At 44.9% G+C, this 27,471-nt stretch overlaps 1 protein-coding gene across 4 annotated transcripts in view; it reads right to left on the bottom strand.

Moving 5' to 3' along the window:
• Positions 1-27,471, bottom strand: part of hectd1 (HECT domain containing 1) — a 38,317-nt gene that overhangs the window by 1,759 nt on the left and 9,087 nt on the right. Inside the window, exons 2-42 of one of the 4 annotated variants that reach the window (XM_050062850.1) lie at positions 26,850-27,026; positions 24,910-25,059; positions 24,593-24,827; positions 22,990-23,217; positions 22,625-22,906; positions 22,252-22,522; positions 21,948-22,024; positions 21,638-21,736; positions 21,337-21,451; positions 20,914-21,088; positions 20,423-20,561; positions 19,869-20,039; positions 19,168-19,390; positions 18,808-19,071; positions 18,056-18,267; positions 17,792-17,938; positions 17,605-17,699; positions 17,146-17,251; positions 16,910-17,044; positions 16,598-16,737; positions 16,016-16,228; positions 15,776-15,886; positions 15,287-15,453; positions 14,972-15,148; positions 10,072-11,061; positions 8,970-9,191; positions 7,204-7,337; positions 6,927-7,083; positions 6,388-6,458; positions 6,039-6,190; positions 5,903-5,957; positions 5,077-5,308; positions 4,612-4,694; positions 4,355-4,482; positions 3,987-4,188; positions 3,266-3,403; positions 2,541-3,025; positions 2,050-2,208; positions 1,544-1,622; positions 1,265-1,358; positions 868-1,018 (exon numbers count right to left, since the gene is read on the bottom strand). In XM_050062850.1, coding sequence (XP_049918807.1) covers positions 868-1,018; positions 1,265-1,358; positions 1,544-1,622; positions 2,050-2,208; positions 2,541-3,025; positions 3,266-3,403; positions 3,987-4,188; positions 4,355-4,482; positions 4,612-4,694; positions 5,077-5,308; positions 5,903-5,957; positions 6,039-6,190; positions 6,388-6,458; positions 6,927-7,083; positions 7,204-7,337; positions 8,970-9,191; positions 10,072-11,061; positions 14,972-15,148; positions 15,287-15,453; positions 15,776-15,886; positions 16,016-16,228; positions 16,598-16,737; positions 16,910-17,044; positions 17,146-17,251; positions 17,605-17,699; positions 17,792-17,938; positions 18,056-18,267; positions 18,808-19,071; positions 19,168-19,390; positions 19,869-20,039; positions 20,423-20,561; positions 20,914-21,088; positions 21,337-21,451; positions 21,638-21,736; positions 21,948-22,024; positions 22,252-22,522; positions 22,625-22,906; positions 22,990-23,217; positions 24,593-24,827; positions 24,910-25,049 — 7,454 coding nt within the window. In that variant the 5' untranslated portion in view covers positions 25,050-25,059; positions 26,850-27,026. Of the gene's footprint in view, positions 1-867; positions 1,019-1,264; positions 1,359-1,543; positions 1,623-2,049; positions 2,209-2,540; positions 3,026-3,265; positions 3,404-3,986; positions 4,189-4,354; positions 4,483-4,611; positions 4,695-5,076; positions 5,309-5,902; positions 5,958-6,038; positions 6,191-6,387; positions 6,459-6,926; positions 7,338-8,969; positions 9,192-10,071; positions 11,062-14,971; positions 15,149-15,286; positions 15,454-15,775; positions 15,887-16,015; positions 16,229-16,597; positions 16,738-16,909; positions 17,045-17,145; positions 17,252-17,604; positions 17,700-17,791; positions 17,939-18,055; positions 18,268-18,807; positions 19,072-19,167; positions 19,391-19,868; positions 20,040-20,422; positions 20,562-20,913; positions 21,089-21,336; positions 21,452-21,637; positions 21,737-21,947; positions 22,025-22,251; positions 22,523-22,624; positions 22,907-22,989; positions 23,218-24,592; positions 24,828-24,909; positions 25,060-26,849; positions 27,027-27,471 lie in introns of all 4 variants that reach the window. The other 3 variants (XM_050062851.1, XM_050062852.1, XM_050062849.1) reach the window with 3 other exon arrangements.

Below are 27,471 nucleotides of genomic sequence, written 5' to 3' on the forward strand. Positions count from 1 at the left end.
CGGACACACACCTGAATCTACTCTATATAAACAGGAAACACCTGTCTGTGGAGACGCACCTGAAACTCTTCTATATAAACAGGAAACACCTGTCCACAGAGATGCACCTGTAACTCTTCTCTATAAAACAGAAAACACCTGTCTGCGGAGACATATTTGTTATTCTTCTACATAAACAGGAAACACCTGTCCACAGAGACGCACCTGTAACTCTACTATATAAACAGGAAACACCTGTCTGCGGAGACACACCTGTAACTCCTCTATATAAAACAGAAAACCCCTGTCTGCAGAGAGACACCTGTAACTCTTCTATATAAAACAGAAAACACCTGTCTTCGGAGACACATTTGTGACTCTTCTACATAAACAGGAAACGTCTGTCTGCTCAGTAGCATCTGTAACTCTTCTATAAAAACACCTGTCCGAGGAGACTCACCTGTATCTCCTCAATATTAAACAGAAAACACCTGTCTGCAGAGACACACCCTTAACTCTTCTATATAAACACAAAACACTTGTCCACGGAGACACACCTGTAACTCTTCTACATAAACAGGAAACAACTGTCTGTGGCGTCGCACCTGTAACTCTTCTATATAAAAAGAAAACACCTGTCCACAGAGATGCACCTGTAACTCTTCTACATAGACAGGAAAGGCCTGTCTGTGGAGATGCACCTGTAACTCTTCTATATGAAACAGAAAGCACCTGTCTGTGGAGCCACACATGTAACTCTTCTATGGAAACACCTGTCCGTGGGGACACACCCTTAACTCTTCTATATAAACACAAAACACCTGTCCGTGGGGACACACCAGTAACTCCTTTATATAAAACAGGAAACACCTGTCTGTGGAGACGCACCTGTCTCTGGTGTAACCCAGCTTTGGCTCTGTGTAGTTTATGATGTCATCAGCAGTCCAGGACGGTGATTGGTTGCCGCAGAGGATCATCTGAACCTCCTTGTGGCTGAAAGAGCTCAACTTCTCCATCGGAAACACTCGATTAAAACCCTCTGAGGAAAGGAGACAAGACAGGAGAGAAGAGAGGAGGACATAGGAGAGGAGAGAAGAGAGGAGGATTATTGTCCATGTGGTCACAATGAGCTGAATGATGTGTGAGCAGCTTCTGTTTGGATGTACAGAGTATTGTCACTGGATCACTGTGAGACTGAAGAAAAATTAAAAAATTACAATGATTAAGTCACTGACTGAGGAGACGACGCTGCAGCCAGGTGGTGTGTGTGTTTGTGTGTACGTACCTCTGAAGGCCTCCATCTGTTTCTGGATGCCGGTGTGCATACAGAAGTCAAACATCAACTCCACGTACTCCTCTGCATTCTCCATCGTCACCATCTACACACACATATTAAGTGTATGTTACAAATTCAGTAAAATCAAAATATGTTGAGAAACACTGTTGATATGAAATAGATTCAAGTTTCCAGTCTGAATTAAACACATTTGTTTATTCATCAGCAGAAGTTCATGCTCACTGCCACACAGATCTCATGTCTCTGTATCAACAGGTGTGTTTTTACCTCGTCGTCTCCGTTTGGTTTCAGATCCACAGCTGAGAAACCGTGAACCTTCGAGGACGGACAGAACTGGAAGTTTAACCTGAAGAGAAGAAAACAAGAAGAGACAGAGGTTCATCTGACTGAACAGCTGTCTGACGTGTTCTCATCTGAACAGAAACCAGCTGCTAACGACCTCCTTTAAAGCTCGGTGATCAGTTTTAGGTTGTTGGTTTTTTTTTAAAGACTCAATTGAGTCAAATAACTTCATAGGTATAAAACACTTGCCTGTCTTCACTCATCGAGCAGTGTTAGGATTAAGCTGCATACATTTATACATCTGCAGTTACATTTGTTCTGATAAACTTTCAGTTTTGTCTTGGTCCTTAAATGCACCACTCAGCCTCTATCCACCAGTAAGATCTGATCCAGAGGGTGAAGTTGAGATACTGGAGTTGCTGGGGGTGTTACCATAGAGACCAAAAGGCTGTGATGTGCATGTGAAAAGTGTGAGTGGTTGTGTGTCTTACCCGAGGTCCTCTATGCTGAGGGGGGGTCCAGAGCCCAGTGGGTTCCTCAGCATCAGGTCCTGCAGTCTGGTGTTCTTCTCATCTTCAGACAAACTCTTACTGGACAGAATCTGCCTCCTCTTCACTGCCAGCTCCTTCACCTCCTTCAGGAAACTCGCCCTGCAGGAGCAGGAGGAGGAGGAAGAGAAGGAGAAGAAAGAGAAGAAAGAAGAGGAGAGAAGAGGTTGGAGAGAAATGAAACGTAAGTGTTGTAAACTGATTACATCTTCATATACTGAGAATAAATGATTAAAAGAAGGAATTAAAGTTAAAAATCTGAAACAAAAGCAGCACAACAGCTGGCAGTAAAGTTCAGTATTTATGTTCAGAAAAAAAACATGCAATGTTCCTTTAAAACACTGAGCTTGAGTTAATAAATCAAAGTGACGAGCTGACAGTGAGAAGAGTTGAACATTGTGATCCACCTGTCGATGCCTCTCTCTGTGTCTCACCTGTGCGGGTTGACGAGCTGGAAGTCGTCCCAAGTGAGGATGCCGTGGTACCAGGCAGGCGGTTTGGGTTTTGGGGGGTCCATGATGAACTCAGACTTGGAGTCCTCGTCGAAGCTGCCCACAGAGTACGTCTCCTGGCTCTCCTCGGTGGACGCCTCCGACTGCACCTCAGACAGCAGCAGGAAGGACTGCAGGTGGGGTCTGTCGGGGTCGTGACCCTGCGGCGAGCTGCGGCTCTGGTACAGCAGTTTGCTCATGTTGGACTTGATGTCCCCCATGCAGAGCAGCTTGAAGAAGGGCTGGGAGACGGGTAGGTCCACCAGCCGGTTGTCCTGAATGCACTTGGCCAGGAAGACGCCCAGGAAGTGGAAGAGCTTGGTGATTCGCTCCAGCTCCTCGCTGTCCTGAGGGAACGGAGCTGGGAACAGACCGCAGGAGCGCTGCACGTAGAAACCAGGAGGCTTCAAACCGCCGCCCAGGTCCACCTGAGACACAGAGACACAGGACAAGGATCCGTTTACTGCGGAGGGTTCACAAACTCAAGCTGAGAGAATCCACACAGCCATCACACTGTTATCAGCTGTGTGTCTGTCCCCTGAACGCACCAGCAGAGCTCTCATGCTGAGCGTTTTAGTGTTCACGACACCACACAGCGTTCAGTTCAAATACAGGAAGATGTGAATCGACCTGATGCCAGTAAAACTTAAAAACTTTGTGTATCTCACCTGTCTGGACTCGTCATCAGGGAAGTCGTCGTCACACAGCCAGATTCCCAGTGATGTTCTCTGAAACTCTGCAGCCACTAAGGCATAGAACTCCAGAGTCGGACCAAGACCTGTTCCCTCCTCCCCCTGAAACTCCACCTAGACACACATACACACAAATAGATATAATACACGTACATTATATACTTGACTTTGTTAAAGATGAGTTAGTACAATTTGGAGGCATTAGAACATCAGAACACGACCAGGAGAGTGTTTCTTTACATTCAAGTGCTTTTTGTCTGTGAAGCAAAAAGTTGCTGCTATTTACTGAAAGGTGAGGCAACTTTTCAAAAGAGCAATAACGCAAGAAAACCTTTCAGAAAATATGTAAGTCATGTACTGAAAACATTTATATAACACAGGGCTCCAGAGTAAAATTAAAAATAACTTTGTTCTCCTCATAAAAGAATCTGTAGTCCAACTGAATGTATATGTAGTCCTAAATATATCATGTTAATATTTATTCTCTAACATTTTTTAGACTCAACAAAAAAATTGAGTGTTTCCTGCCTGTTAATGTGGAAACTGTTCACTGAAACGGTTAAATCAGCATAACAGTGAATGTATAAATGAAGCTGCAGGGGTCGCAGTTGTTCCTTAAACCTCACTCTGTGTGTGTGTGTGTGTGTGTGTGTGTGTGTGTGTGTGTGTGTGTCAGCATTTTGTGTCGCTTTCTCACCTCCAGCACCGACTTCCTGTCGGCATGCAGCTGCATGACGGACTCCGCCCACTCCATCATAGCTTCTCCTCTGGGGACTTTGACTCGCTCGTGTTTGAGCCGGCCCACCCTGAACTCTCCGGGGTCGTCACGCCGCACCGTGGTGGACGGCCTGGACCGCTCCATGGTCGCCTCCCGCCGGTTCTGGAGCCACACGATCGCCCTGCGGACACATCGGGGGGTCAGAGGTCAACGATTGTGGTCAGGTAAAGAGACACGTCAGTGGGCAGAGGTCACAGGTCAGGACCGAAAGTCAAGGCTCAGGGTGGGAGAGGGAGGATATAGTCAGGGTCAGAGGTCACAGACAGGAAGTCTCAGTTAAGACTCACCTGGATGCTCCAAACGCTGTGCAGGTGAAGTAGAGCTGTCGGGTCTCAAAGGGGATGAGGAAAGGACACTTGGAGGTGAGCTGTTCACACCAGTCGGGCAGAGCTCCGCTGGCCAGAGCCAGAGGCTCCTGAGAGACAAAAAACACACTCAGGTCAAACTCTGCTGCCGTCACACACAAACTTTAACGTTCACACAACAACACCTTGATGAAACAAGTCATCACTGTTTATAAATCTGCTCTCTCATATGAACGGACCTCAATCTGCTGCAGAATCTTGGTCGTGATCTTCTTACTGGTGAACTCCTCTGGAGATGCGTTGAACTGCAGCTCGTCAAAGTCTGCAAAAAAGAAAAAGAAAATTCTCAAAACTGATAAAATTCAAATATACAGTGGCATCAGCAGTACTCAGAATTCGGTATCTAAGTGATTCTAATTTAAGGTTGTGTTTTCACTGTCAGTACTGGTTGTTGTTTGTCAATCTAGTAGAATCACTGCGGGAAAAATAAATCTAATCCATGCAGACACACCAAACTGGTCCGCCATCAGTGAGCGTCTGTCGCCCTACTTTGTGTGGTGTATCCTATACAACCCTTGTTGTTGACAGGCTGGAGCTGACCACTCAAAGCTCATACGTTTATTCATTAAAAGGAAAATGAGACACAAAGAATCTTGGATAAAGAAAAAGAAAACCTGAGACTTTAAAATTATGTGTGTTCGTACCCTCCTGCAGCGTGCGTGCGTTGGACGCTGCGTCTCCTCCGATGATGTAAAGGATGCGTAGGAGCTGCAGGACGTCCTCCACTCCGCAGGCGTTCTGGCTGCAGCCCGCCTTTGCCTGCGCCATCTCCCGGGCAACGCACAGGATCTCACTGCTCTGATTGGCCGAGACGGAGCTGGGGCTCAAACCTCCAGAACGACCTCCTGATATACTGATACTGTGTTCACACAAGTCCTGGAGGAGGGAGAGAGGTCAAAGGGTCAGAGGTCAGCTGGGTTTATTCTGCTGACACTGATCTGAAAGCTTCTAAATCAAACAAGCTTGACAATTCAAAAATAAAATTATCTGATGTCAGATGTGTTTATATTCTGCTTCACTTTATTTTGTTAATTATTAAATACAAAATCATTTCAGTTTCATGTTTGTTACTGTAATAAGTCCCACTGATCGGCTGCCAAACATCAAAAGGTTTAAAAATGAGTTGGTCAGAAGCAGACGTCAAAGAAGAGGGGACATCCTCCGTTTTTTCTGCTGAACTTCTGTGATATTTTTATTCTTTTGTATTATTAGGTTTTGGTCTTTGGAGAGAGGCGGAGGTAAGAGGTGGGGCAGCAGTACAGATCTACACTGGCTACACTGTTGGAAATAAATCAAGAATAAACAGAAGCCTGACCCAGAATGATGTCATGTACAGCAGACATCTTTTCATGTTTATGTCTGTCCACTTTTTCAACCTCAGCTGGGATCATTTGTATCTATATTTTCTAAAACTTTGTGAGGGTGTTACTCAAAGAGAAAACAGTGATGTGCATTGAAAGTGTGACTCACCATCTTCCCGCTCTCCTTCTCTTTGTCAGAGTCCTTCAGCTCTCTGTACATTATCCTGCAGGACGAAACAGAACAGAAATTATTTATCTGTGAAACCATCAAACACCTCAGACTCAGACTCAGTCATGACTCTTACGTGTAAGTGGGCTCCCAGATGCGTCGCAGTTTGTCAGTCTTCACGGCTCCGCTGCAGGATAGCTGCAGCAGCCGCTGGACGTAGTAGAAGATGGTGGACTTGTAGTTGGACAGAGGAAGCTCCACCTCCCGGGTCGTACCCAGCCCCGCCACCTGAACGCACACATGAGCCAACATTTAACATTTAAACCTGTAAATTAAACTTAAATCTCATGTTCCAATTTCAAACTCCAAACTTTTCCAACCTGCAGGATCTGACTTTTCTGACTACAGACTCAGCTCTATGTCTGGATTTAAACCGTTCACACTACAGTCTTGTAAATAAACAATATATTTCCTGACTTTCTTACCTTCAGGGTGAGAGAGAGGTGAGGGGACGGAGCGCACTCCACCTCCTCCTGAACCTCCGAACGAGGAGTTCCTGACAGAAAAAAAAGAAAGTTTAGTTAAGTTTAAATACTCAGATAACATTTGCTTCAGTTATATAATCTAAGTGAGAGCTGGGCTGGAATGTGGAACAGTTCACATCTTATATTCAGATCAACACAGGAAGTGATGACTCAAAGTAAACACTGGGACATCCTGAATCTCGAAGAGGCATTTGCTAGTATCTGATAAAAACCTTCTCTGAGCAGTGGTTTAAAAGACTGGGTAGAAATTAAGTTGTGAACATGATCAGAGCTTTGGATGTTTATACATGTTCATCATCATCAACCCAACACAGATACTATTATTAATGTTTGCTTGACTTCATAACTTATTTCTTGACATTTTTGTTCTCGCTCCACTTATACATTACTGAGATCAATTTTAGGATCCTTCTTGTGTGTGTGTGTGTGTGTGTGTGTGTGTGTGTGTGTGTGTGTGTGTGTGTGTGTGTGTGTTGTACCTGGCGGGGGGATCTCCAGGTCGGTGGTCTGCTGGACGTTGGTTCTTCCTGGTCGGGGGTCAAAGGCGGGGACGAGAGCAGAGAACTGTCTCTTCAGGACGAAGTCGTCGTCCCACGTCCTCCTGCGACCTCCTTTGGTCTCGTACTCCTCCTCCTCCTGCGGGGACAGCAGCCAGTCACTCATCACACCCTCTGACATCACTTCCTGTTGCTCCAGACTCACAGTGCCAGGTGAGTGCTGATCTATAGGCACTGTTTTATTAAAAAGGTCTATTACCAGGACCTCCTCGTACTCCTGGTCCTCCTGATTGTCGTCTTCGTTCTCGTCATCGTCGTCGTCAGGCTCTGGGAGGTCCTCCTCGTCGTCCAGCTCAGCCAGTAGTGTGTTGGCGCGACAGCTGTCCAGGAAGTCTGCAGGAGGTTAGAAAAGGGAGAGAAAGAGACGTGAGAAAACATGATACTGGCTGAAGCAACAAAGGGAACATCTTAAAATCCAGCTCCACAGATTTAAAGCCTTAAGAGCCTCCACGTCAGTGATGAACAGATAAAATAATGTGAAACCATACCCCTGTGCCAAATACAACTACCGGAGATGACCAAAAGAACGTGTGCAGCTGAAACAAATATTAAATAATGAAGGTTAAATACACATTCTGGCTTCTAAAAGCCCAATGTTTATCTCACAACACGACACTATCACAATACCTGGGGGCAGATTTATTATGTTTTACAATTTTATGTTTTACAAAGTACTGCGATCCGATATTGGGGTACTGGGGGAAAAAAAATCTGTTGTCATGTTTTACTTATTTAAGCATCACAGGTAAGTCGTATATGCCTCTTCCAACCGTTAGACTATTCGCAAGGGAAGAGAGCAAGCGCAAGGTCTAGAGATGGTCTCAGTCACGGCTGGAACAAGTCGAAATCCCAGCACCAACGTCACATCGGGCTGGATCGAATCTGTGTAATGGCAGCAACAGAAAGTTTGCTCATCTGGTGAGAAACCTGGGCTCGGCTTGCTGAATTCAAGTTGCTATTAGAACAGCTGATGGTCCGTGTCCTTGGACTGCACACCATATTCTGCTTTCTCGCTTTGGGACTGTTTTTCTTGAGATGGATATCAAGTCTGGTTATTCATAGATTAAAACAATAAAAGGGGAAACAAATCTTAAAAAACAAATTACATTTTGTCTGCAGCACTGAGTTTGGAACATGTCAAGTATTGAAAGCAGTCAATAAATCCTTAGTCTGACTGTTTTGATTTACCTACTATTATATCAGGTATTTTCAAATTTAACTCATCAGGTTGGTCATTTGAGACTGTGATGTAACTCTTTGTTCATTTGAGAAACCTGAATTACTTTACATAATACCAAAAACTGCTTTGCGATATAACACATGTATATTAGATACAATTTAAGATATTTTTAGGGTTTTTTGCCTTTAATTGATGGGACAGTTGTTTTAGTGTAAAAGAGGAAGATAGAGAGGGGGGATGACATGCAGCAAAGGGCTGTAGATTGGAATCGAGCCAGCGGCTGCCACGGCAAGTTCAAGGCCTCATTAGGTGCCTGCTCTACTAGGTGAGCTAATGGGTGCCCCAAAACTGAACATCAATAAATATCAGTTTCATTTTGTAACATAGACACAACTCTGGTATTGAACAGACACTAAGATCAAAATATTTAAAGAAAAACCAGGCTCTGCTTTCAGGATTTTTTAGGATATGTTGCTATTCTTGACATTTGTAGCCACAAAGATAAATTGAGGAAATCATCAGTAATGAAAATAATAGTTTCAGACGTGCTCACACTTCATTTTGCTGCTCTTTTAAATTCACCTGCAGTAAAAAAGCTTTTCAAGGACAGAGAGTGATGTTTAAAAAAAATAAATCATGTGACCTGTTCAGAAAGGGTTGGGATATGGGATATTTTAGTTTGCTAATCTGCTCTGATGTCAGAAGAGTTAGACAGCAGGTTAGCTGAAGCAGGCTGTGTGTGTGTGTGTGTGTGTGTGTGTGTGTGTGTGTGTGTGGTCACCAACCATAGAGAGAGAACTCGGCCTCCTGGCCTGTGTCACTCTCGCTGGACGTGGACGTCAGGCTGGTCGTCAGGGTGTTGCTTAGCAACTGGCCCACCGACAGACCTGTGGTGGCCGTGGCTACGTTATTGCTGCTGGTTACTATGGAGGTTGACATGGTAACGGTGGAGGTGGTGCCAGTGGTGGTGAGGTTAGGAAAGCTCTGAGCGCCCATGAGAGGAGAAGCTGCAAACAAACAACAAACAAACAAACAAACAAACAAACAAACAAACAAACAAAGGGCGGTTAGTTTGTCAGGAACCAAGGAGACAAAGCTGCAGGTGAAGCTCGTTAAAATCCAGTCAGCTGACTGGAAACAGCTGCTGATTGGCTGGAGGATGCTCATGCTGTTCGCCCGGCAGGATGCAGACCGGAACATCTGGTCTCACATCTCACAACAACCACTAACAATCACCTCTGAACAAAAACATTTAACTGGAGTCCAAAGTAGGTTGAGATGATCTCCTAGGTTAGACACTTCCTGTCACTTCACAGCGCTGCTGAGATGGTTTTGTTTGCAGCTTACTGGTACGTCTCAACCACCAGAACATTTCCAGGGATGCTGTTTGGAACTTCACCTACAGTTTGACCGCAGGAACCTGGATCCAGTTTTAAGAAAATTCCTGCTCCTTAGCCACCAGTGTCTGAGATCTTTCATAGTGGAGTTTATCCGAACACTACACAGCTACAATATTCATTTGGCCTGCTATCAATTATTACTGTGGCTAGAGTAGTGATTTTTTAATTAGCTTTTAATAGAGAGCTACTGAGCTAAGTTTCCAGCTAGCTTTGAAAAAAAGAGAAAATTTCAAACTTTCAAACTAACTTCAGACAGAAAAGTACTACACTGTAGTATTAGCGTAGTAACACAGCAGTACTCCCTGGCAGTTACGGTGTAGTATTAGTGTAGTTATACTGCAGTACTCCCTGGCAGTTACGGTGTAGTATTAGTGTAGTAATACTGCAGTACTCCCTAGCAGTTACGGTGTAGTATTAGTGTAGTTATACTGCAGTACTCCCTGGCAGTTACGGTGTAGTATTAGTGTAGTAATACAGCAGTACTTACTAGCAGTACTCATGACGTTCCTGCCAAGTGTGTTGGTGTTGTTGTCGCTGCTGCTGCGGCTCAGGTTCATGTTGTTGGTGGCGTTGGTGCGTGACATGTTGGGCGCACGGCGGACGAAGGACTCCATGAGGCTGGCCTCCCGTGATGACAAGTTAGGCACGCTGGCGCTGGAGCTCATGGGTGCGCCAGCAGCCAGCAGGGAGCTGACGGACAACCGGGCATTAGCCGCTGAACACAGAGGCCTCTGGGAGGGCGTGTCCTTACTGGATGACTCCGACACCGAGCTGACATCTGGGGAGCTCACGCTCACCAGGCCCATGGAGATTGCTGTTGCTGGGTCAGTTGCTGTGGATGAGTCCTTGTTTCTGGCGTCATCGCCAGGAGCGGGCGTGTCGGCAGTAAGCGTGCCAGAGCTGGATACTGAGCCAGACCCACCCTCTGCCGCAGAGGACAGCACGACAATCGGCTCATGTTGGTGTCCGTCAGCCCCGACCCCAGTTACTCCTCCCACCCCCGAGCCCTGGTCCAGCAGCAGCCCCTCGGCCCTCCTCTCCAGCCGCAGCCCCCCCGCACCAGGCAGCCCCGCTGAGGAGCTCAGGCTGATGTCGGAGGAAGAGGCGACGCTGCAGACGGAGCTGCTGCTGCCCTTCCTGCTGGAGGAGCTGGCCCCGCCGAGAGACGTGGCCCCGCCCTTGTCGGGACAGTTATTTTTCACCAGGCTGCTCCACGACTGCTGCTGCGAGGAAGATGAGGTGGAGGAGGACGAGGAGGACGTGGTGGTGGTGGTGCCGCCGCTGGCCGCCGGCGTCGCGGAGGGTCCCACCGTGGAGGAGGCGGGGCCTGAAACAGTGGATGAGACAGGTTTGGGTGACGGCGCTGTGGCAGCCGACTCAGGGTCGTACCCTGGAGCAAGCTTGAGGTCAAACTTCCCTTCAGCGCCCATACGGTAAGAGTTAGAGCCGCCAGCATCCCAGGTTACATCAATCCAGCCTGGATGGACAGAGAGATAGGAGGGAGACGGACGGATGGATGTCAGAGACCCGGCAGAGAGAGAGACAGACAGAGAGACAGCGACAGGTAGAGACAGGTAGAGACAGAGAGGTAGAGGGAGGTAGACAGACAGCAAAGAAGCAGCTTACAGTCAGAGCAGCTCCACACAGCTCCACACTGGACCAGATCACTGCGGGATCGTTTGTGTGAAATGTTCCTTTAAAGTCACAATGAAACCATGAACCTGTTCTCTAATTTGTCTAATTATAACAATCACAATAAGTTTTTTATTAAGTAGAAATTTTAGAGGACATATTGCAGAGGTAGTTTTCCAAAACTAAAGAAATTCATTTATTCTTTTAATTATTTTTAAAGATCTCTTTTATGCAAATTTTCTTTAAGTCTTAAGCAGCACAATTTTAGTTTTCTGTAAAGTACAATAAAGGACGTGTTTGATCTGATTACTGTGCGTATCACAAAACTATATAAAAATATTAAAGCTGGGTAATTAACCTTAACACTGTAAAAAATACTTATTCAATAATAAAAAAATTTCTGTAGCACTGATTGCTGAAAACTATCAGGCAAATATTCATGTTTGTAATCACTGTTTTAATATATTGATGCCTACAAACACAATATTACTGATAAATATTGAATGATTCCGAACCCTATTGAAGAGACAGGGGTCCCTTGTACAATATACATTAGTGTAGGGTAATGGATGATCTAAATAAAAGAACATAATCAAATGTGATGAAGTACAGTATAGTTCTTTTTAACTATTTCTTAATTAAAATTAAAGAACGATCACGGCATTGCGAGATATACTGTTACCATGATATAATCCAAATGGCCATACAACCCACCCCTACCATGCGCTGTGGATTATCAGGGAATTTCTCGTGAGGGTTTTCACTTTACTGCAGTTCTTAAAATGCAAATGCTTTGTATGAATGTACCCAAGACTGTATACAAGGATGGATGACATGACAGCTTCCCAAAAGTGAAGCCAACACATTTCGATCGCCCCTAGTGGCTGGCTGCAGTGTAGGTCCTTAACCCAGACCCCTCCATGTAAAGGCACACACGCACCAACTTCAGAGAGTTAGCTGTGACAAAGTCCACCTGCTGTGTTGCCAAATTTGCACATGAACACACCGCGGAGGACTAAAGCCTATGGCCAACTAGCACGTACGTTCTGTACCTGTGTGAGAGGAAATAACTCTCCACAGCAGCAGACGGCAGCAGTCTGCAATTGTCATTCAAAAGCTGAAACCGGAAGACTGTCCTGACGCTAGTTAGCCAGTTAGCACACTAACAACACAATCCAGTGTTGAAAAAACAGAGCATTTTACCGTGTGCCATGAACAATAATACAAACCATCACTAAACTTTGTTTACATTCCTCACTTCCTCACCCCTGCACCGAGCTAAACTGCCAATCAGAGTGATTTCATTTACCGAAGAGGCCCACTGGCAGGCTAACGTTCACCATTGGCCAACCATCGGTTTAATGTGTCAGGACCTTTAGTGTATGGAACATGAGCCAAACTAAAAACTCAACGTACACGTCAAATAAATTTTGACCAAAGATGGTTTCTTACAATTTTTTTTTTTCTGATTAGTTTGGTTACAAATAGTTATTTGATGCTATTAAAGGGAGGTTGACATTATGATTGACAGCTGTGTGTGCTAATCGTGTGCTTGCAATCAGTGGTGCTGCTCATGATAGGTTGGACGAGTGTATAGGACTCAAGGCCTTGGAGATCGCTACTGCACAGACTCTGGCTCCAAATGACGTCACCAGCAGGAGATGGCAGCGGCCGTATTCAGGAAATTTTGGTTTCATTTTTGTATTTTTGTGGAGATGCATCCTCCAACTTTATATCCCGTCGTTGGTCTGTACATATGGAAAAGCCTAGAAAGTCCTAACTTAATATGAAGAAAGGAAGTGGAAAAATTCTGTTTCACTGTGACTTTTAAAGCAGAGGTTCCCAAAAGCCACAGGCGCTGCAATATCTATCACACTGTTCATTTATTGTGAGTTTCTAAGAACATCTTAAGTTATGTTAATGTTTATATTAACTATGTTTTATGCTGTGTTTCCAAACATATAAAAAGAGAATGTAAAAAGCAGAAACTGCCACAATCACTGTATAAAAACTATTTTAATTTGCAGCTGGTGGTCGTCAGACTCAACACAACTCTGGTGTTTACTTCTTTGTCTTTAAACACCTTAAATAAAAGCAAATCTTAAAGAAATTAAGAAATCTATTTAACATATTAGCACATTTTAACTGAATTTGTTCATTTCAGTTTAAAGATTTATCTGTCAATCTGCAGAGCACCTGTTATTTGTTATTGACCTCAACATAACATGATACAGAGTGAATGTTTAATCATGGGTTTGGGAACCAAAGCCTTACAGAAAAATCTGTTGACTTGTTTTAAAACTCCCCTCGGGGAGGTTTGTGGTCCAGGTGGAGCGATGAAAGAGAAAAATATGAACACAGTCACAGAAAATGACAATCAAAGCAAAAGTAGAAAAATATTTCTGGCAAATGCAAAAAGCGTCAAAGCCACAAAGAAAGAAATTAAACAACAATAATCCTGGTGTATGATTTTTAAAAATGATAATCAACAGAGCTGCTGGTGGCATCGAACATCAGATCTGAGTCAAAACACAGAAACACCGAGAGGAGCGAGGCAGAGAGGAAGAGGAGGAGAGGAGGAGGAAGGAGGAGGGAGGAAGGTGTTTGTTACGTCCTGTGAGAGCAAAATTAAGAACTTTTATTAAGATCTGATGTAACAGCGACTGTCCAGGTGACCTGTTGGGAGACATCATTCACCTGTAAGTCACACTGAAAAACCTTGGTTTATTTTGTCTGCTGAGGTGTTTTTTATCACTCCATCTCGTTTTACAGGTTTATGAGTATTTGGAAAAAGACGTCACATGTAGCTGACTTATCAATCGAGGTAGGCAGTGAAGGTGATTCAGTCAAGCAGGTAATAAGTGTAATCCACGATTTTGCTACATCTGTCTGAGGTCGTAGGTTTCCCTGTAAGGACTCGCTGTACTTTCCTGACACTGTTCCTTTTTCTGCAGGTGCAAAAAAATGTACTTAAAGTCTCTGCTGGTTGTGAGTTGTCCGTTTGTGGCTGCAGCTGGATGATGGATTAGAAAACTTGAGTGCAATAATGGAAAGGGCCGTCACAGTCAGCCACAGGAAGTTTGCTATTAATTAGCTAACTGTAAGCTAAGCTAGCACATGTCACGCCACCATCCTAACAGCTGATTGTGAGTACGATTGCTGGTTTATACAGAGACACAGACAGGGGTGATGTTTCTATCAGACACTGAACACCACAGAGGTTATGTTAAAGGTCAGGTATTCAGGGAGAAAATGGTTAATGAAGACATTCTTACAGGAACCTGCTGAGGACACAGGTTACAGAGTAAAACATGAACGTTGACTGTGGACAGATATTTGAACCAGCAGGCTATAAAACTCAAATAAATTTGTACTGATGTTCTTGAGTTTGCATTGTGCATTATTTTGAAATTTGTGCTTGTTTTCTTTCCTTAGTCTCTGAATGTAATGTTTCAAAAAGCTTAATCTAAATAACAACTGAGGTGTTCCTGCACCAAAATGTGAACTTCTGAATTTCAATTACAAAAATACAAATGCAAGTTTTCTGCTGGAACAAATATCTTTCCACAGTTGATCCTCTGAGTGCTGAAACACGAATCTGGACTCCTGTTAACAAACCTGAGGACAAGAGAAGTTATTAAACATTAACTCACTTCACATTAAACAGTTACTCTGGTTGGTTTGTGAATCCATCGAATCCTCTGATGCTGCAGGATGAATGATGAGTTTTTAAGTCTTCAGTTTCAGTGTCTTACCGTTGTGAGCCTCTCCAGTGACGGTGCCCTCTCCAGCAGGGTTCCCATCTTGGTCGCGCCACTTCCAGTCGATGCCGCGGACGACCCGCGCCCCCGGGACTATGTACTTCATCACCTGGGAGCGAAAAAGGCGGCGCTGGCGACGAAGGTTGGCCTCTGCCTCCTTCACAGCTTTACCTGAAATGAGGAGGACAGAGAAGAAGGTTTATGTCAAACATTTAACTGTTAATAAGAAACAGTGGTAACATGATGGTCACAGAGTGAAGAAGACAAATGTGTGATGCTGTCCAGTCCATTACAGATGGTAGTTCTTACCCAGCTGGTCCTCACAGACGGCGGTGACGGTGCCGTACAGCTCGAGTCCGGACAGAGACAGGTAGTGAGTCTGACCGCTGGCGTTCTTCCCCATCTGTTTGATCCTGATGTGTCTCCAGCCCTGCTTCTCATCTTTGGACGGGTCCAGAGGCCACGTGGCCGTCGACCTGACACACACACACACACACACACACACACACACACACACACACAGTCAGATGAAAACTGAGATCAGCTTTGTAGTTAATTAAGCTCCGTGTCGTGTGCTGCCTTTAAGTCATGTATGATTTTCTGTAAATATGAGCTCTCAGAAAAAAAACAGGTTCATGTCTGCCTCTTAGTGTTCATTTATTTCTAAGATAAGTGGGGGATTCTGGGTACTTTTTGTCACACTTGCTGATCAAACTTTCGTCATGTATCCTGCAGAATGAATTGATCACTGCAGTTTATTAACTGATCAGTTTATTGGCACAAAGAGTAAAGCTGTACCCCGGTTCGTTGAGGCTGCAGTCGTCTACGTGGGTATAAAGAGTCGTCCAGTTCTGACCATCCTTCGACACCTGGAACACCCAGTTCCTCAACGCAGAGCGGCCATAACCCCTGCAAGAGGAGAAGGAGTAAGAGAAAAGAAAGAGTTATCCCAATGAATGTATTTGGTTACGCTTGTTACTGAGCATGTTTGAAGATAGAGGTGCGTTTGTTTACACCCTGTGTGTTTGATTTTTTTACCTGGCGTGTCTCAGGGTGTATGCAGAGGGGATGACCCAAAGGCCGAGGTCGACAGCGAACCAGGCATTCTTGTCGTCATTAGTGTGGCAGTTGAGGGCGGAGCTATCCCTGCTCAGGATGTCCTCCAACCGGCCATAGGGGAGGTTGCGCCCCTCTGATGATGTCACTACCACCAGGCCATAGGCAGCAGGGTTCACCCACTCATAGGCCGTCCTGAAAGGGACACAGATGAGGTGTGATAAGATAAAAAATGTAACTCCAGAAGTCTGGTCTAAAACTACCATGTACTAATACAACAAATTATATTAAATTATATTATATTATTCAAAGTTCAAATCATCTTTAAGCATCTTTAATAAGTCTCTGAACAGAGGAAATGTGAAAGACTAAAATGGGACATTTCACAGGTTTCATTTGTCCAAATATAGTTAACACTGTCAGATTAAACTCCACTCAAAATTAGCTAAATTAATTCTATCCTGCCTAATCGCCAAAATGTACATGCTGCATAAAATGTGACATTTGGAGCCTCAGCTTGCTTTAAATAAATATTCATAGTTTGACTGTTGTTGCTGTTCTTACTTGGCGTTAGTTCCGACCCAGTAGATGATTCCATTCTCGTCAAAGTCGTGTTGGTGTCTGAATGTGAAGGTCTGTCCTTCCCTCAGCTTCCTCACGAAGACGAAGGATGAACGCTCAAAGTCGTACCACTGCTTCGCCACCTGGACAAAAGAAGAGGAAGAAGAGCAAGAGGTTAAAAGTGAAACTACATTTCACATCAGATTAAAATGAATAGAGGTGATGCCTTTCATCCACTTAGATGAGTCTCTGTGTTTGTGTTCTCAATTTGTCTCTAATGTGTAAACATCACACTGGTGTTCAGTGCGTCCTCACCATCTTCAGCAGGTACTGCTCCAGAGACTCCACAGTAGCGAGCGGTTCCATCTTCAACATGCGACCCGTCCGGTCGATCAGAGCTGTCTCGCCTGGAGCTCGCTCCAGACGGAACCGCAACCTCCTTGTCAAGATCTGACGAGAACAAACACACTCCATTAGTTTGTCCTTCAAAAGATAGAAGACAAAGATTTCACTCTGAAACAGACCTGGATCCAGAGCACACTGCGACTCACCTGCAGGTTGTATGAGGATCCTGGAGTGTCGTACAAGTGCAGAGGTAGACGTTCTATTGACTCCAGGACAGCTATCAGTTTACGGATTAAGGCAACAGCTGGTCGGCTGCAGACACACAAACACAGCTCAGGTTTAATCTGACAGTCTGAGACAACAACAGACAACAGGTGGACCGCCCTTTGTTAAAGCCCCATCACACCCACAGTCCTCCCAAACAGCTGTGCTCACTCAACTTCTTCTTGCAGTCTGACTGACAGCTCTCCCACTTATGTATGGTCTGGCCTGATTTTTTGGCTCAATCAGAGCTCTAGTTTGTCCTGATGCGCTTCAAGTCAAAATGTTTTAGTGAAAAAGCATGTGTTTGAAGTACGGAGCATATGACTGGATACATGAGACTTGAGACTATTCCTTTAAAAGGTCAGGGTGTGAACATGTCATCTGGTGTTTGGTGCCGTTACCTTTCATCGTCTTCATTCTCGCTGAAAGCCGCCTTAAAGACATTGATCCTCTCCATTAAAGGCTTACAATCGTGTTTCAGGTCCAGTTCCACACTCTGCACACAGACAGACACAGGATCTCTCACTTTACATCAGACGTCACAGTGACTTTCTACGTTTAATGATGGTTTTTAAAAAGAACACTCACATTGTTAAGGACAGTAAACAGAGCCTGGACCAGGCCACTGCTACACATCTCATACGGAGAAATCGTGTTTTCATCTTTCAAAACTACGATCAGGTTCTCCAGAGCTGTTTTCATCAGGTCCCTCCATGTGTTCTCTCCTTCGATACACTGACAACACAAATCATACCAACATTAACACCCGCAGCATCGTTTATAATATGGGATTAATCCTGGTATCAAGAGAGCTGTATGCAGGGTTTTATAAGTGTGTGTGTGAGTGTGTACCTGTCTGTTGGTGTGCAGCTCCCAGGCAGACTCCAGCTGAGTGGAGATGTTCCTAAGGGTGACCACCACTCCTCTGGGCATGCTCTCTACAGCTTTAAAGTGGTCGTCGTACAGCTCCCTTGCCATGCTCTTCACCTTTTGCTTCGTCTTCTCCAGCTTAGACTTCAACTTCCTGCCTCGCTTCCCCGTCCAGCCAGTCACAAACTCTGAGCCTTGACACACACACACACACACACACACACACACACACACACACACACAACGCAAACCAACATCAACGCAAGTCCAGATATCAGCTTTAATACAGCTGATCATTGATTTCTTTTTAATATGCTACAGGAACACATTGGACTGTTTTAAACTGGTTAAACTCTAAAATATCTCATGGGGTTCCTCATGGATCCATCTCAGAGCCACTAAGATGAGATCAGCTGCCATTTAACAGGGACAATACATGATTGTGATTGCCATGTTAACGCCATTGTTATTGTTTGTGAAGCACTGCCAATGTGTGTTATATGTCACACTAGAGGCCGATGTTGCTGTGTTACATGTCATGCCTGTCACGCCTCTTTTGCTTCTGGAATGCCGGCACGCTGTCTACAATCACAAACTGACGTGACATGACACAGCCATTGTTTGGTTTTAAAAAATACAAAGGCTGTGTAAAGAAGGGACTTCATAACAGCTCTATAGCGCAGTCTCTATGTACAAAGGGCTGAAGAGAGCAGCTAGGAAACGCTGAGACTCACCCAGTGAGGTCTCAGCTGTGAATGAGTGTTTAGTTCCTCTGTTGGACTCGAAGACAAAGCCCGGCAGGTCTTCCTTTAGGATGGTGGCCTGCTGTCCGTCTGAGTTGTGGATGGCGATCTCTCCTTCCTTCAGGCAGGTCAGAGACCAGTTCCCCACTGTCAGCTTAGTGGGACCCACACTGGACAGGATGGGCTGGCTGGCTGTTACTGGTTTCACCTGACTCCTCGCACGCTGCAGCTTCTCCAGGAACTCACTGCGAGACTCTGTAGGAGGAGAGAAGAAAAGGACAGGAGGTAAGTGGGAGCAACATAAAAACCCAGCAGAGATAACTAAGTGTGTCCCGAGTCAGGTGTTCGTACCAGAGCTGTCCGACCCCCCCTCTGGACTCCCGCTGGAGTACATGGTGGCCAGCTTCCCATCCAGGATGAACCTGAACCAGCCGTTAGAGCCATTGGAGAGCTCTAGCGCAGCGGCGTCAGACCAGATGTAGAGACAGTCCCTCCCTCTGATGATGGACCAGTCCTTCCAGTGATAGGGCTTCCCCTGCTGGATCTCCCTCGCGTCCTCCTGAGCCTCCTCCTCCTGCAGGAGGAGAAAAAACCATACATGATATAAGTTAGATTCATTTCTAACATGTTCTTAAACTGTGACTGTAAAAGATATTTTTTATTCCTTCTTTGGCACCAGTTTCACATTTCTTCTTTGTGTTTTAATATTTTGGTGCAAAATGAATATTGAATATTGAATGTTTACACACTGTGATTTAAGTCAACTTAAAATGAACTACATACCAAAAAATTATTTTTGTCCTGAAGAAAATCAGTGTTACAGTGATATGAAAATAAAACATCTCTACTGTAAATAAATAGAATCTAAAATAAAAAAAATCTTGAATCAAACCAAATGCTTGTATGAATGATCCCTTGTTATCATAATATAAAATTTAAATGTATGTTGCTTTATTAATAACAGATGCTGCAGTGACCACACTCAAAGGATTGTTAAATGGGTCGAGTCACAAATCTGAGGTGACATATTAACACTGTCTCTTTCCCTCTACCTTCTCAGGTTTGGCTTCGTCCTCATTCTCATCGTCGGACGCCGGTCCAGCCAGAGTGGACACCTTGTTGATGACTCCCAGTCGAGCCAGCTGGTCAAGGAAAACGTCTCCACCTTTATCCACCAGATCTCTGATGATCTGCAGAGCCAGGAGGTGGCCGTCGTCATCGTCCTGAAACACAGAGACAGTAGGTTTCATGTCATTTGTAGCCATGACAACAGTTTTGTTGTTTTCTGACTCCAGAAATAAAGACTTAATGACAGATTGAGCAACAAATGGCAGCAGTGTAACGAACTGCAGAGTGTGTATTCTGCACTGAGAAGTTGTCCAATCATAGCAGAGGAGGGGCAGGACAAATATCACAATACCAACCGTTACATTAAACAATGGAGGAGAAATGAAAACTAAACGAGGATCGGCAGGTCCGTCTTCTCTCTGCACATGCTTCAGCCTTCCCTTCATAAAAAGCAGGTAACTTACTCTACCTTGCACCGACAGTTGTACTTGCACAGAGGTGTGTGTCAGACAGTGTGTGTGTGTGTGTGTGTGTGTACCTCCTGGTCGAGGACAGTAGCAGTGATCTCCACCAGCACCGTGGGAAGGTTGTGTCCCGTCTCGCTGTCACACACCTCCTTCAGCAGGACCTCACTGCTGTAGTGAACCATCTTCCTGATCAGAGCCAGACTGGCTTTCCTAAACACACAGAGACACAAACACACAATGTTAATTTCTTTATCTATCACATTTTTATAAGGAAAAAGGACTTGTGCTTTTGGTGTGCTCACAATGAATCAGCCAACCAATGACAGACAGCATGCAGCTCATTTTCCATCAGCTCTAATTAAATTAAGATTAGGAGTGTGGTGGCACGTGTAGTGCTTCAGGTTGTGATCCATCTGTCTCTTCATCAATGCGGTGTAACAGAGGGAGGTGAATCTTTCGTATATTCGGTAACATTAAAGAAATTCATACTATTATAGTTAGGGATGTCAGTTTAAAAAAGAGAAGGCAGCATGGTTTAATAAAGGTGGAGGAGACAGTTCACCTAATAGAAGGCAGCATGGTTTGCTGAAAGGTTTGTGCAAAAACAGGCAGAAGTCTCCTCAGGTAAATGGGAGCCATTTCTGGGTCTCCTTTGGGCTCGCTGCCCTCCTCCTCCTCCTTGTTCACATCTTTCTTCTTCTTGTCGTCACCCTTGTTCACTGGACACATCCAGTCTCCTGCAACACACACACACACACATACATACAGAGGCTTGTGTTACCTCACTGCTGCTGAGCGAGCAGCTACACATACTTTCCCTCTCAGCTGATTATGGGCGCTCAGCTGTTGATAAACACAGCAACATGCACTGTGATTTTTAAAAAAAGCTGCCATGAAATGAGGCATTTCAGGCCACAACAATCCCAAACACAGTCCTTGAAATCCTGGAGGGACAGATAATCAGTAGTATTGTGTGTGTACTAACCAGGGGACTGCAGTATAGCCACCACCTCACTGTGTCCTCTCTCCCTGGCCTTATCCAGAGGAGTTTTGCCGTCCTCATCTCTCAGGTCAGGGTTAGCTCCGTGACGCAGCAGAGTCTACACACACACGCACAAAACCACACAGATTATAATACAGAACACACACAGCCAATCAGATGTTTCGAACAAAACATGATTCAAGGTGAGAGCTGGATACTTTAAAAGAAAACTCAAACATTTCCCAGAATCTTACTCGTTGGTGCTGTTTTTACAATTTGTAATATTTGTGCAGGTGTGTGTCACCTTGGCTACTTGTGGACGTCCGAAACAGGCAGCGTAGTGTAGTGAAGATGACCTCTGACCTCTGTTGACGTCCGCCCCCCTCTCACATAAAAACTCCACCTGGAACAACAACAAACGTGTGGTTGGTCAAACTCAAGTTACAGCCAGAAAACACAAACCTCATAAATAAGAGTCAATGTGAGACTCAACCAAATAATTTTTAACATTATTATTATTAATATTAATATTAGTACATCAGCAGGTGTGTCTAATAAACAAAGGTGTGATTTAAATAAAAGCTTAGTGTCTCCAAGTTGATTTTTATTTTTACCATTTCCTGTGTGCCAAAAGCTGAGGCCCAGTTGAGCAGCGTCTGTCCAACATCGTCCATGAAGTTCACCTCAAAAGCTGCAACACAGGAAAAACAAGACAACGGCAGCAATTTAGCAGAATGTTGTGACAATGTGTTGTTTTTTCTACTTAATTAAAAGGATAAGTTCAGTGTTTTTCCAACCTCGACCTGTTTGTGAGGGACTAACAGGAAAAAGTGTTGTTGAAATTGGTCCAGTATTGAGAGTGAGCCCAACTCCTACTTCTCCACTCATCACAGGTGAGATCAGCATCTGCATTCTTACCTCCAGTGTCGATGGCGTCGATCAGAGCGTCGGTGTCTTTGCTGCGGATACAGTCGATGAGCTGTCGGTGGGATCTCTCCCCTGAACTGTCCAGGCGTCGCAGGCCGGGGATCCGACCCGTCGACCCCGCTGTAGATTTGGGAAGCGCCTTCCGTCCCTCAAACAGGAGCACCAGCAGGAGGTCCACCAGCCGCATGGTGTCCAGCACACAGCGCTCGTCTCCTCCCAGAGCGGACTCCATCGAGTCGGGCAGCGCCGAACGCAACAGATCCTGGAGACGGTAGAGAAGGGAACGAGAGTGAATCAGACAATGTTAGATACACGTTTTATTATTCCAGTTTCCTGTTTTGGTGCTTGAGGTGATTTGACCTACATGTGTAACGAGTGGCGACCCTCTGCACAGCGTGGACAGCAAGCTGACGATGGTCGACACCTGGTTGCTCAGTTTGGAATCCGGGGCTGGGGGGGCAGCACCTGTTGAGGTCCGGCCTGGTTTACAGGAAGAGGCGGGGCCGGACACAGTGCCGCCGGCAGCCGCCATACGGGAAAGCAGCTCTTCTGTCAGTCCATGTTTGGCTAAAGGGGCGGGGTCCACACCGCGGCGAGTGAACCTGTCAGCTAATGAGGCGAAGCAGCGCAAAGCACCGTCTGACACCTGGAGGACAGAGAGCGGTTAGTTATAGTTAGTTCTGCTGAGAGACCGTCTGCTGAGACACAAACTGCAGACTCCTGGGTTACCTGGTGGTCTTCATGTTTGAGGAGGCTGGACAGAGACTCGACGCAGGTCTCCAGAGACGAGTCCTGAGGCTCCATCTTGCTGCAGAGTCGGGACACCACGGCCATGGCTGAGTGCAGAGTGTCTTTGTGAACCAGATGACCGCTGTCTCTGATGAAACTCAGCACACAGTTCAGACCGCCGGCCTCGAACACGGCGCCAGACTCCCTGGTACAGATCAGCTCCAGCACCTGCACAGCAAAAACAGAACTTAGTATGAAACGCTCTCCAACTGTTGGTGTCCCTGAGCCGGATGTCAAACCTTTCTGAATAAAAAGTAAAAGATAAATCATAAAAACAGATTAATTCTGTGTCGGAAGTTTTAAATAGACGTTAACTGACTGCTCTTCTTCTCCCTGGAAAGGTCTGAGGTCTACACCGCTGCAGGGAGATGAAACTTGGTGACTAAACCAGCAATTTTACAAGTTAGGGCTCCAGGGTGTGATCATTTAGTAAGACTCAATATTTCCACTGGCCACACTGGTGCACCTCATGTCCAGTTGAAACATGCAACAATGAGAATTGGGAGCTCCTTCCACTCTGAGCAGAGGACGAGATCAGCTGCCATATGACAGGAACAGTAAATAATTGTTACCATTTTTTGCTGTTGTTATTGTTTAGAAAGCACTGCTGACATGTTTGTTTTTAATGTGTCACTAGAGGCTGGTGCTGTTGTGTTTCATGTCACACCCGTCACGCCTCTTTTGGTTCCGCAATGCTGGCATGCTGTCTGTAATCACACACTGGAGCTGCATGATGCCGCCGTCATTTGGTTCTATGTAAAAATGCAAAGGTGGCATAAAGACTGGACTTCACAGCAGCCCTTAAACACTGTCTCTGTATTAAAAGGGCTAACGACACAAAGAAGGGTAGAAGTAGAAGAAGATATTTAACATTTAGTGGAAATAATACTTTGTCCTTTTTTATGCTGTCAGGTGCTTTTTGATCTTGTGAAAGAGAATCTTTCTGCTTCTATCAGCGGAACAGATCAGACAAACTGAGGCCTAAAGACAGAACACAACTGTCCTGTGATGTGTATTAATAAACCTCTGGTAGCACATGGTACTGAGTCTCCTGCTTGTGGTTTGACTCCACTTCAAAAACACACACCAACACAGGAGCAGGCTGATCTCTGATCAGGTGTTATTATCATATCATAGCCTGCGTTAACCCCGTGTTATCTGCCTCCCTGACACACTGGCCCTGTTCAGGACTGTGACTGATAACTGAGACAAACAGACACTCTTTGATGAGATTTCACTGGAACAAAAACACACTGCTGTTTCCTGATCCAGCTTCAAAACTGATGACATCACAGCCTTGAATGACAGGATAACGAGATGAAAACACTGAAGCGGCAGAAACACTGTCTCGCTCTTCTTAACTGCCTGACACTGAGCTTTTTCATCTGGGAGAGGAAAGTGCCGCAGGAATTAAATCTCTAAAATTATCATCATGTCCGCAGGTTAGCAGACAGCCTGGCCCCTCAGCGAAGTCATGTCTCAGTAAACAACGCAGACTGTAAAAGCTCCTCACATATCGACAACAAAACTCTCGTCCTCGTACCTTGACACATTGCTCGGCCAGGTCTCTGCTGGTCCTGTTGTTCAGCTCCACCACCACCAGCCGGTTGCACAGCGCCTTGATGGCCCCATCCACTCCCACGATCCTCCGGGTGCACTCCGCCGACACATCCAGGTAGTAGGTGATGGCTCTGGCTGTGACCTCCAGCACGTTATCTGGAGCGCTCTCGTCCAGGAAGATCTTACAAAGCGCTGGGAGGAATGTCCGAGGAGGACAGCTGAAACAAGAGAGGAGAGAGACGGTCAGTCAGCTGACCTCTGACCTCCTGACGGTGTTATCATTTAGGAGCATACACTCACGTCTCAAAGCAGCGGTCCACGTTGTCAGACATGAGCAGCAGCATGCAGAGCTGCTCCAGAGCGATGAGCTGCATGTCCCGCTCATCGCCCTGCCCCATCTGCAGCCACTCCAGCAGGGTGTCTGGGTCCACGTCCGCCATGATGGTTAGCCTACAGGGACAAAATTATACATAACATAGACCTTAGTGTAATTATACAGGTAGTTCATACATTAGTGTAATTATACATGTACCAGTCATTCTGTACACCCGCTTATTCTGTTTAGGAGAACAGGAGCTGGATGCTATACCAGCATGCACTGGACAACACACAGTGCAGTACTTTCAACACATGTGAGCATCTGTTTTCAAATACATGCGATTATTTTGACAGATACTGAGATTGTGATACAGGTCACAATAACAGTTCAACAATATTCAGAAGGAAATCAGGATGTGTGAGTTGAGTAATTGGAAAAGTGAAGTGAGTGTGAGTTGGGTGAAGTGGAAAGTAAGTCTTATTTTCTTTTATACTGTACAAACTGTGATGACTTAAGAGAACTAATGACTCATAAAATGGCTCGACCAAACCCTGACATTTTCTAGTGACCAAAAACTAGAATGGCTGTTTAATTTTGATGGGTTTAAGTTTGCAAATGTTGCAAAAGCCTTGAACAAAAGGACAAGATAGCCCCTTTAATAAGTACTTATCCTGATTCATCAGTGCCACTCAGTAACACAATGATGATCTCATTATTTAGGATGCTTTTGTCACTGCGCTACATTTTTTCCATTTTCTTTTTTCTTTATATTTTCTGAAAATCAGAGATGCATGATACTGGGTTTTTTTGCTGGTATCCGATACGCTAATATATGACAACTCATTTGGCTGATAACCGATACCAATGTATGCACATATTATGGAAAATAATCCAACTTTCTATGCTTGTACCCTGTTTACTTAGTAGAGGTCAGGTTGAATGGGTGGTAATTTGCTTTTTAAGTCGCCAGCCTATCACGGGGGCGTGTCACGTTTTTCTTCTGTGAAGGGCCTCGTTAGGCAGCTGCCTCTGGATTTACTGTGGTCAGAACGGTGCCAAGTCGTAGTAACAGATTCGCTCCTCCGACCTCCAATGCACATACTACAAAGACTTTCACAGACTGTAACGGTGACACATCTGTGGGTCCAGTTTGTTAATAGACCGCAATGATTCGTACATTATTCTCAGTCGTTTTGCACCAAAAAGTAACGAATAAAAAACAATTAAGACCCGTTATCTTTGGTTAATGGTCCTTTCATCGTCATTTACAACCAACACAGAATGAGACGACTGTGAGTGGGTCCCACATATTCATCTTATCATTTGTTTACCTGTCTGTTTCAATTTCTGCGGTTTATATTTCTCATACATACTTCTTGTATATATTTCAGATATGCTTTTTGTTACCTGTGCTGTATCATTTACCTGAAGTTTTCTACATGTTCACTTTGTCAATTAAAAAAAGAAATCAGATTGTCATATCTGCATAAATTGGCATGTTGGCTGATTCCGACATTTTAATTTTGAAGCCAGTATCGTCCGCTACAGATGACATGCCGATGTTATTGTGCATCCCTACTGAAAATATGTACGTTGGACTCTGATTCTGGCTCGTTTAATTTGATGGTGTCTTGTAGCCCATGTGAGCTGTTTACATGACACAATAACAAAAAATTCATTCATTCAGTGAGGCGCACACACAGCTGCACTTTAGCTGCATCAAATCTTCCAGTATAGATAATCTGATGCCGATCTCTTGTTTTAAATGCTAAATTACTGGTTGCACCTTATTCCTGTTCTGACACTCATTTGCTGTGATGGTTGTGTTCAGGAAAAAGGCAGGTCTTAAATCAGCTTCTATTGTTCCCTTGAACGTTATTCAAACTCTCACGTCCTCTGTCAGCATCACCTGACCTCTCACCTGGCTCCCCGATGGCTACCCGGTCTGGCTCAGCGCCCAATCACTGCTCACAGTTCTGTCGCTGTTTGGGACTCATCCAACCAACCGGACGGAGGGAGAGAGGAAACGCGGACAAGAGCAGAAGAAGAAGAAGTCGCTCACTCTCACAGGGGTTTCTGGGACATGTAGACTCTTCACCTGCAAACAGAACAAGGGAGACATTTAAATAACTGACACCAGAGGAAGAAATCAACTTCATTACCTCATTCAAAGAGGAACTAAAATAAAATTAATTATTAATCACTGCCTAAACAGCACAGAGGGTAATTCCTGAATGACTGAGGCTTGTTTATACATGTGTATAATGGTGATGATTACAGGAAGGTATTCATGACAAAGAGGGGGAACACAGCATCTTTGCTTTCACCGTGTTCTGTGTCACACAAGCAGAGCAATTTCACCTTCAGGTAACTTTAATTATTTTGTACACGCAAAAGAATCTGACATTTGTTAAACTGATATCTGCTGAATGATAAAATACAATTAGTATTATTCCCACTGTGTTATTTCTGCCTTAGCTTCTACGGCTTTTGCAGCCATAGTACAGCCTTCTGTCAGCTCAAGGAAAACTGAGTCAGGACTG

This window comes from Epinephelus moara, chromosome 14, assembly GCF_006386435.1.
Source record: "Epinephelus moara isolate mb chromosome 14, YSFRI_EMoa_1.0, whole genome shotgun sequence".
Lineage (NCBI taxonomy): Eukaryota > Metazoa > Chordata > Actinopteri > Perciformes > Serranidae > Epinephelus > Epinephelus moara.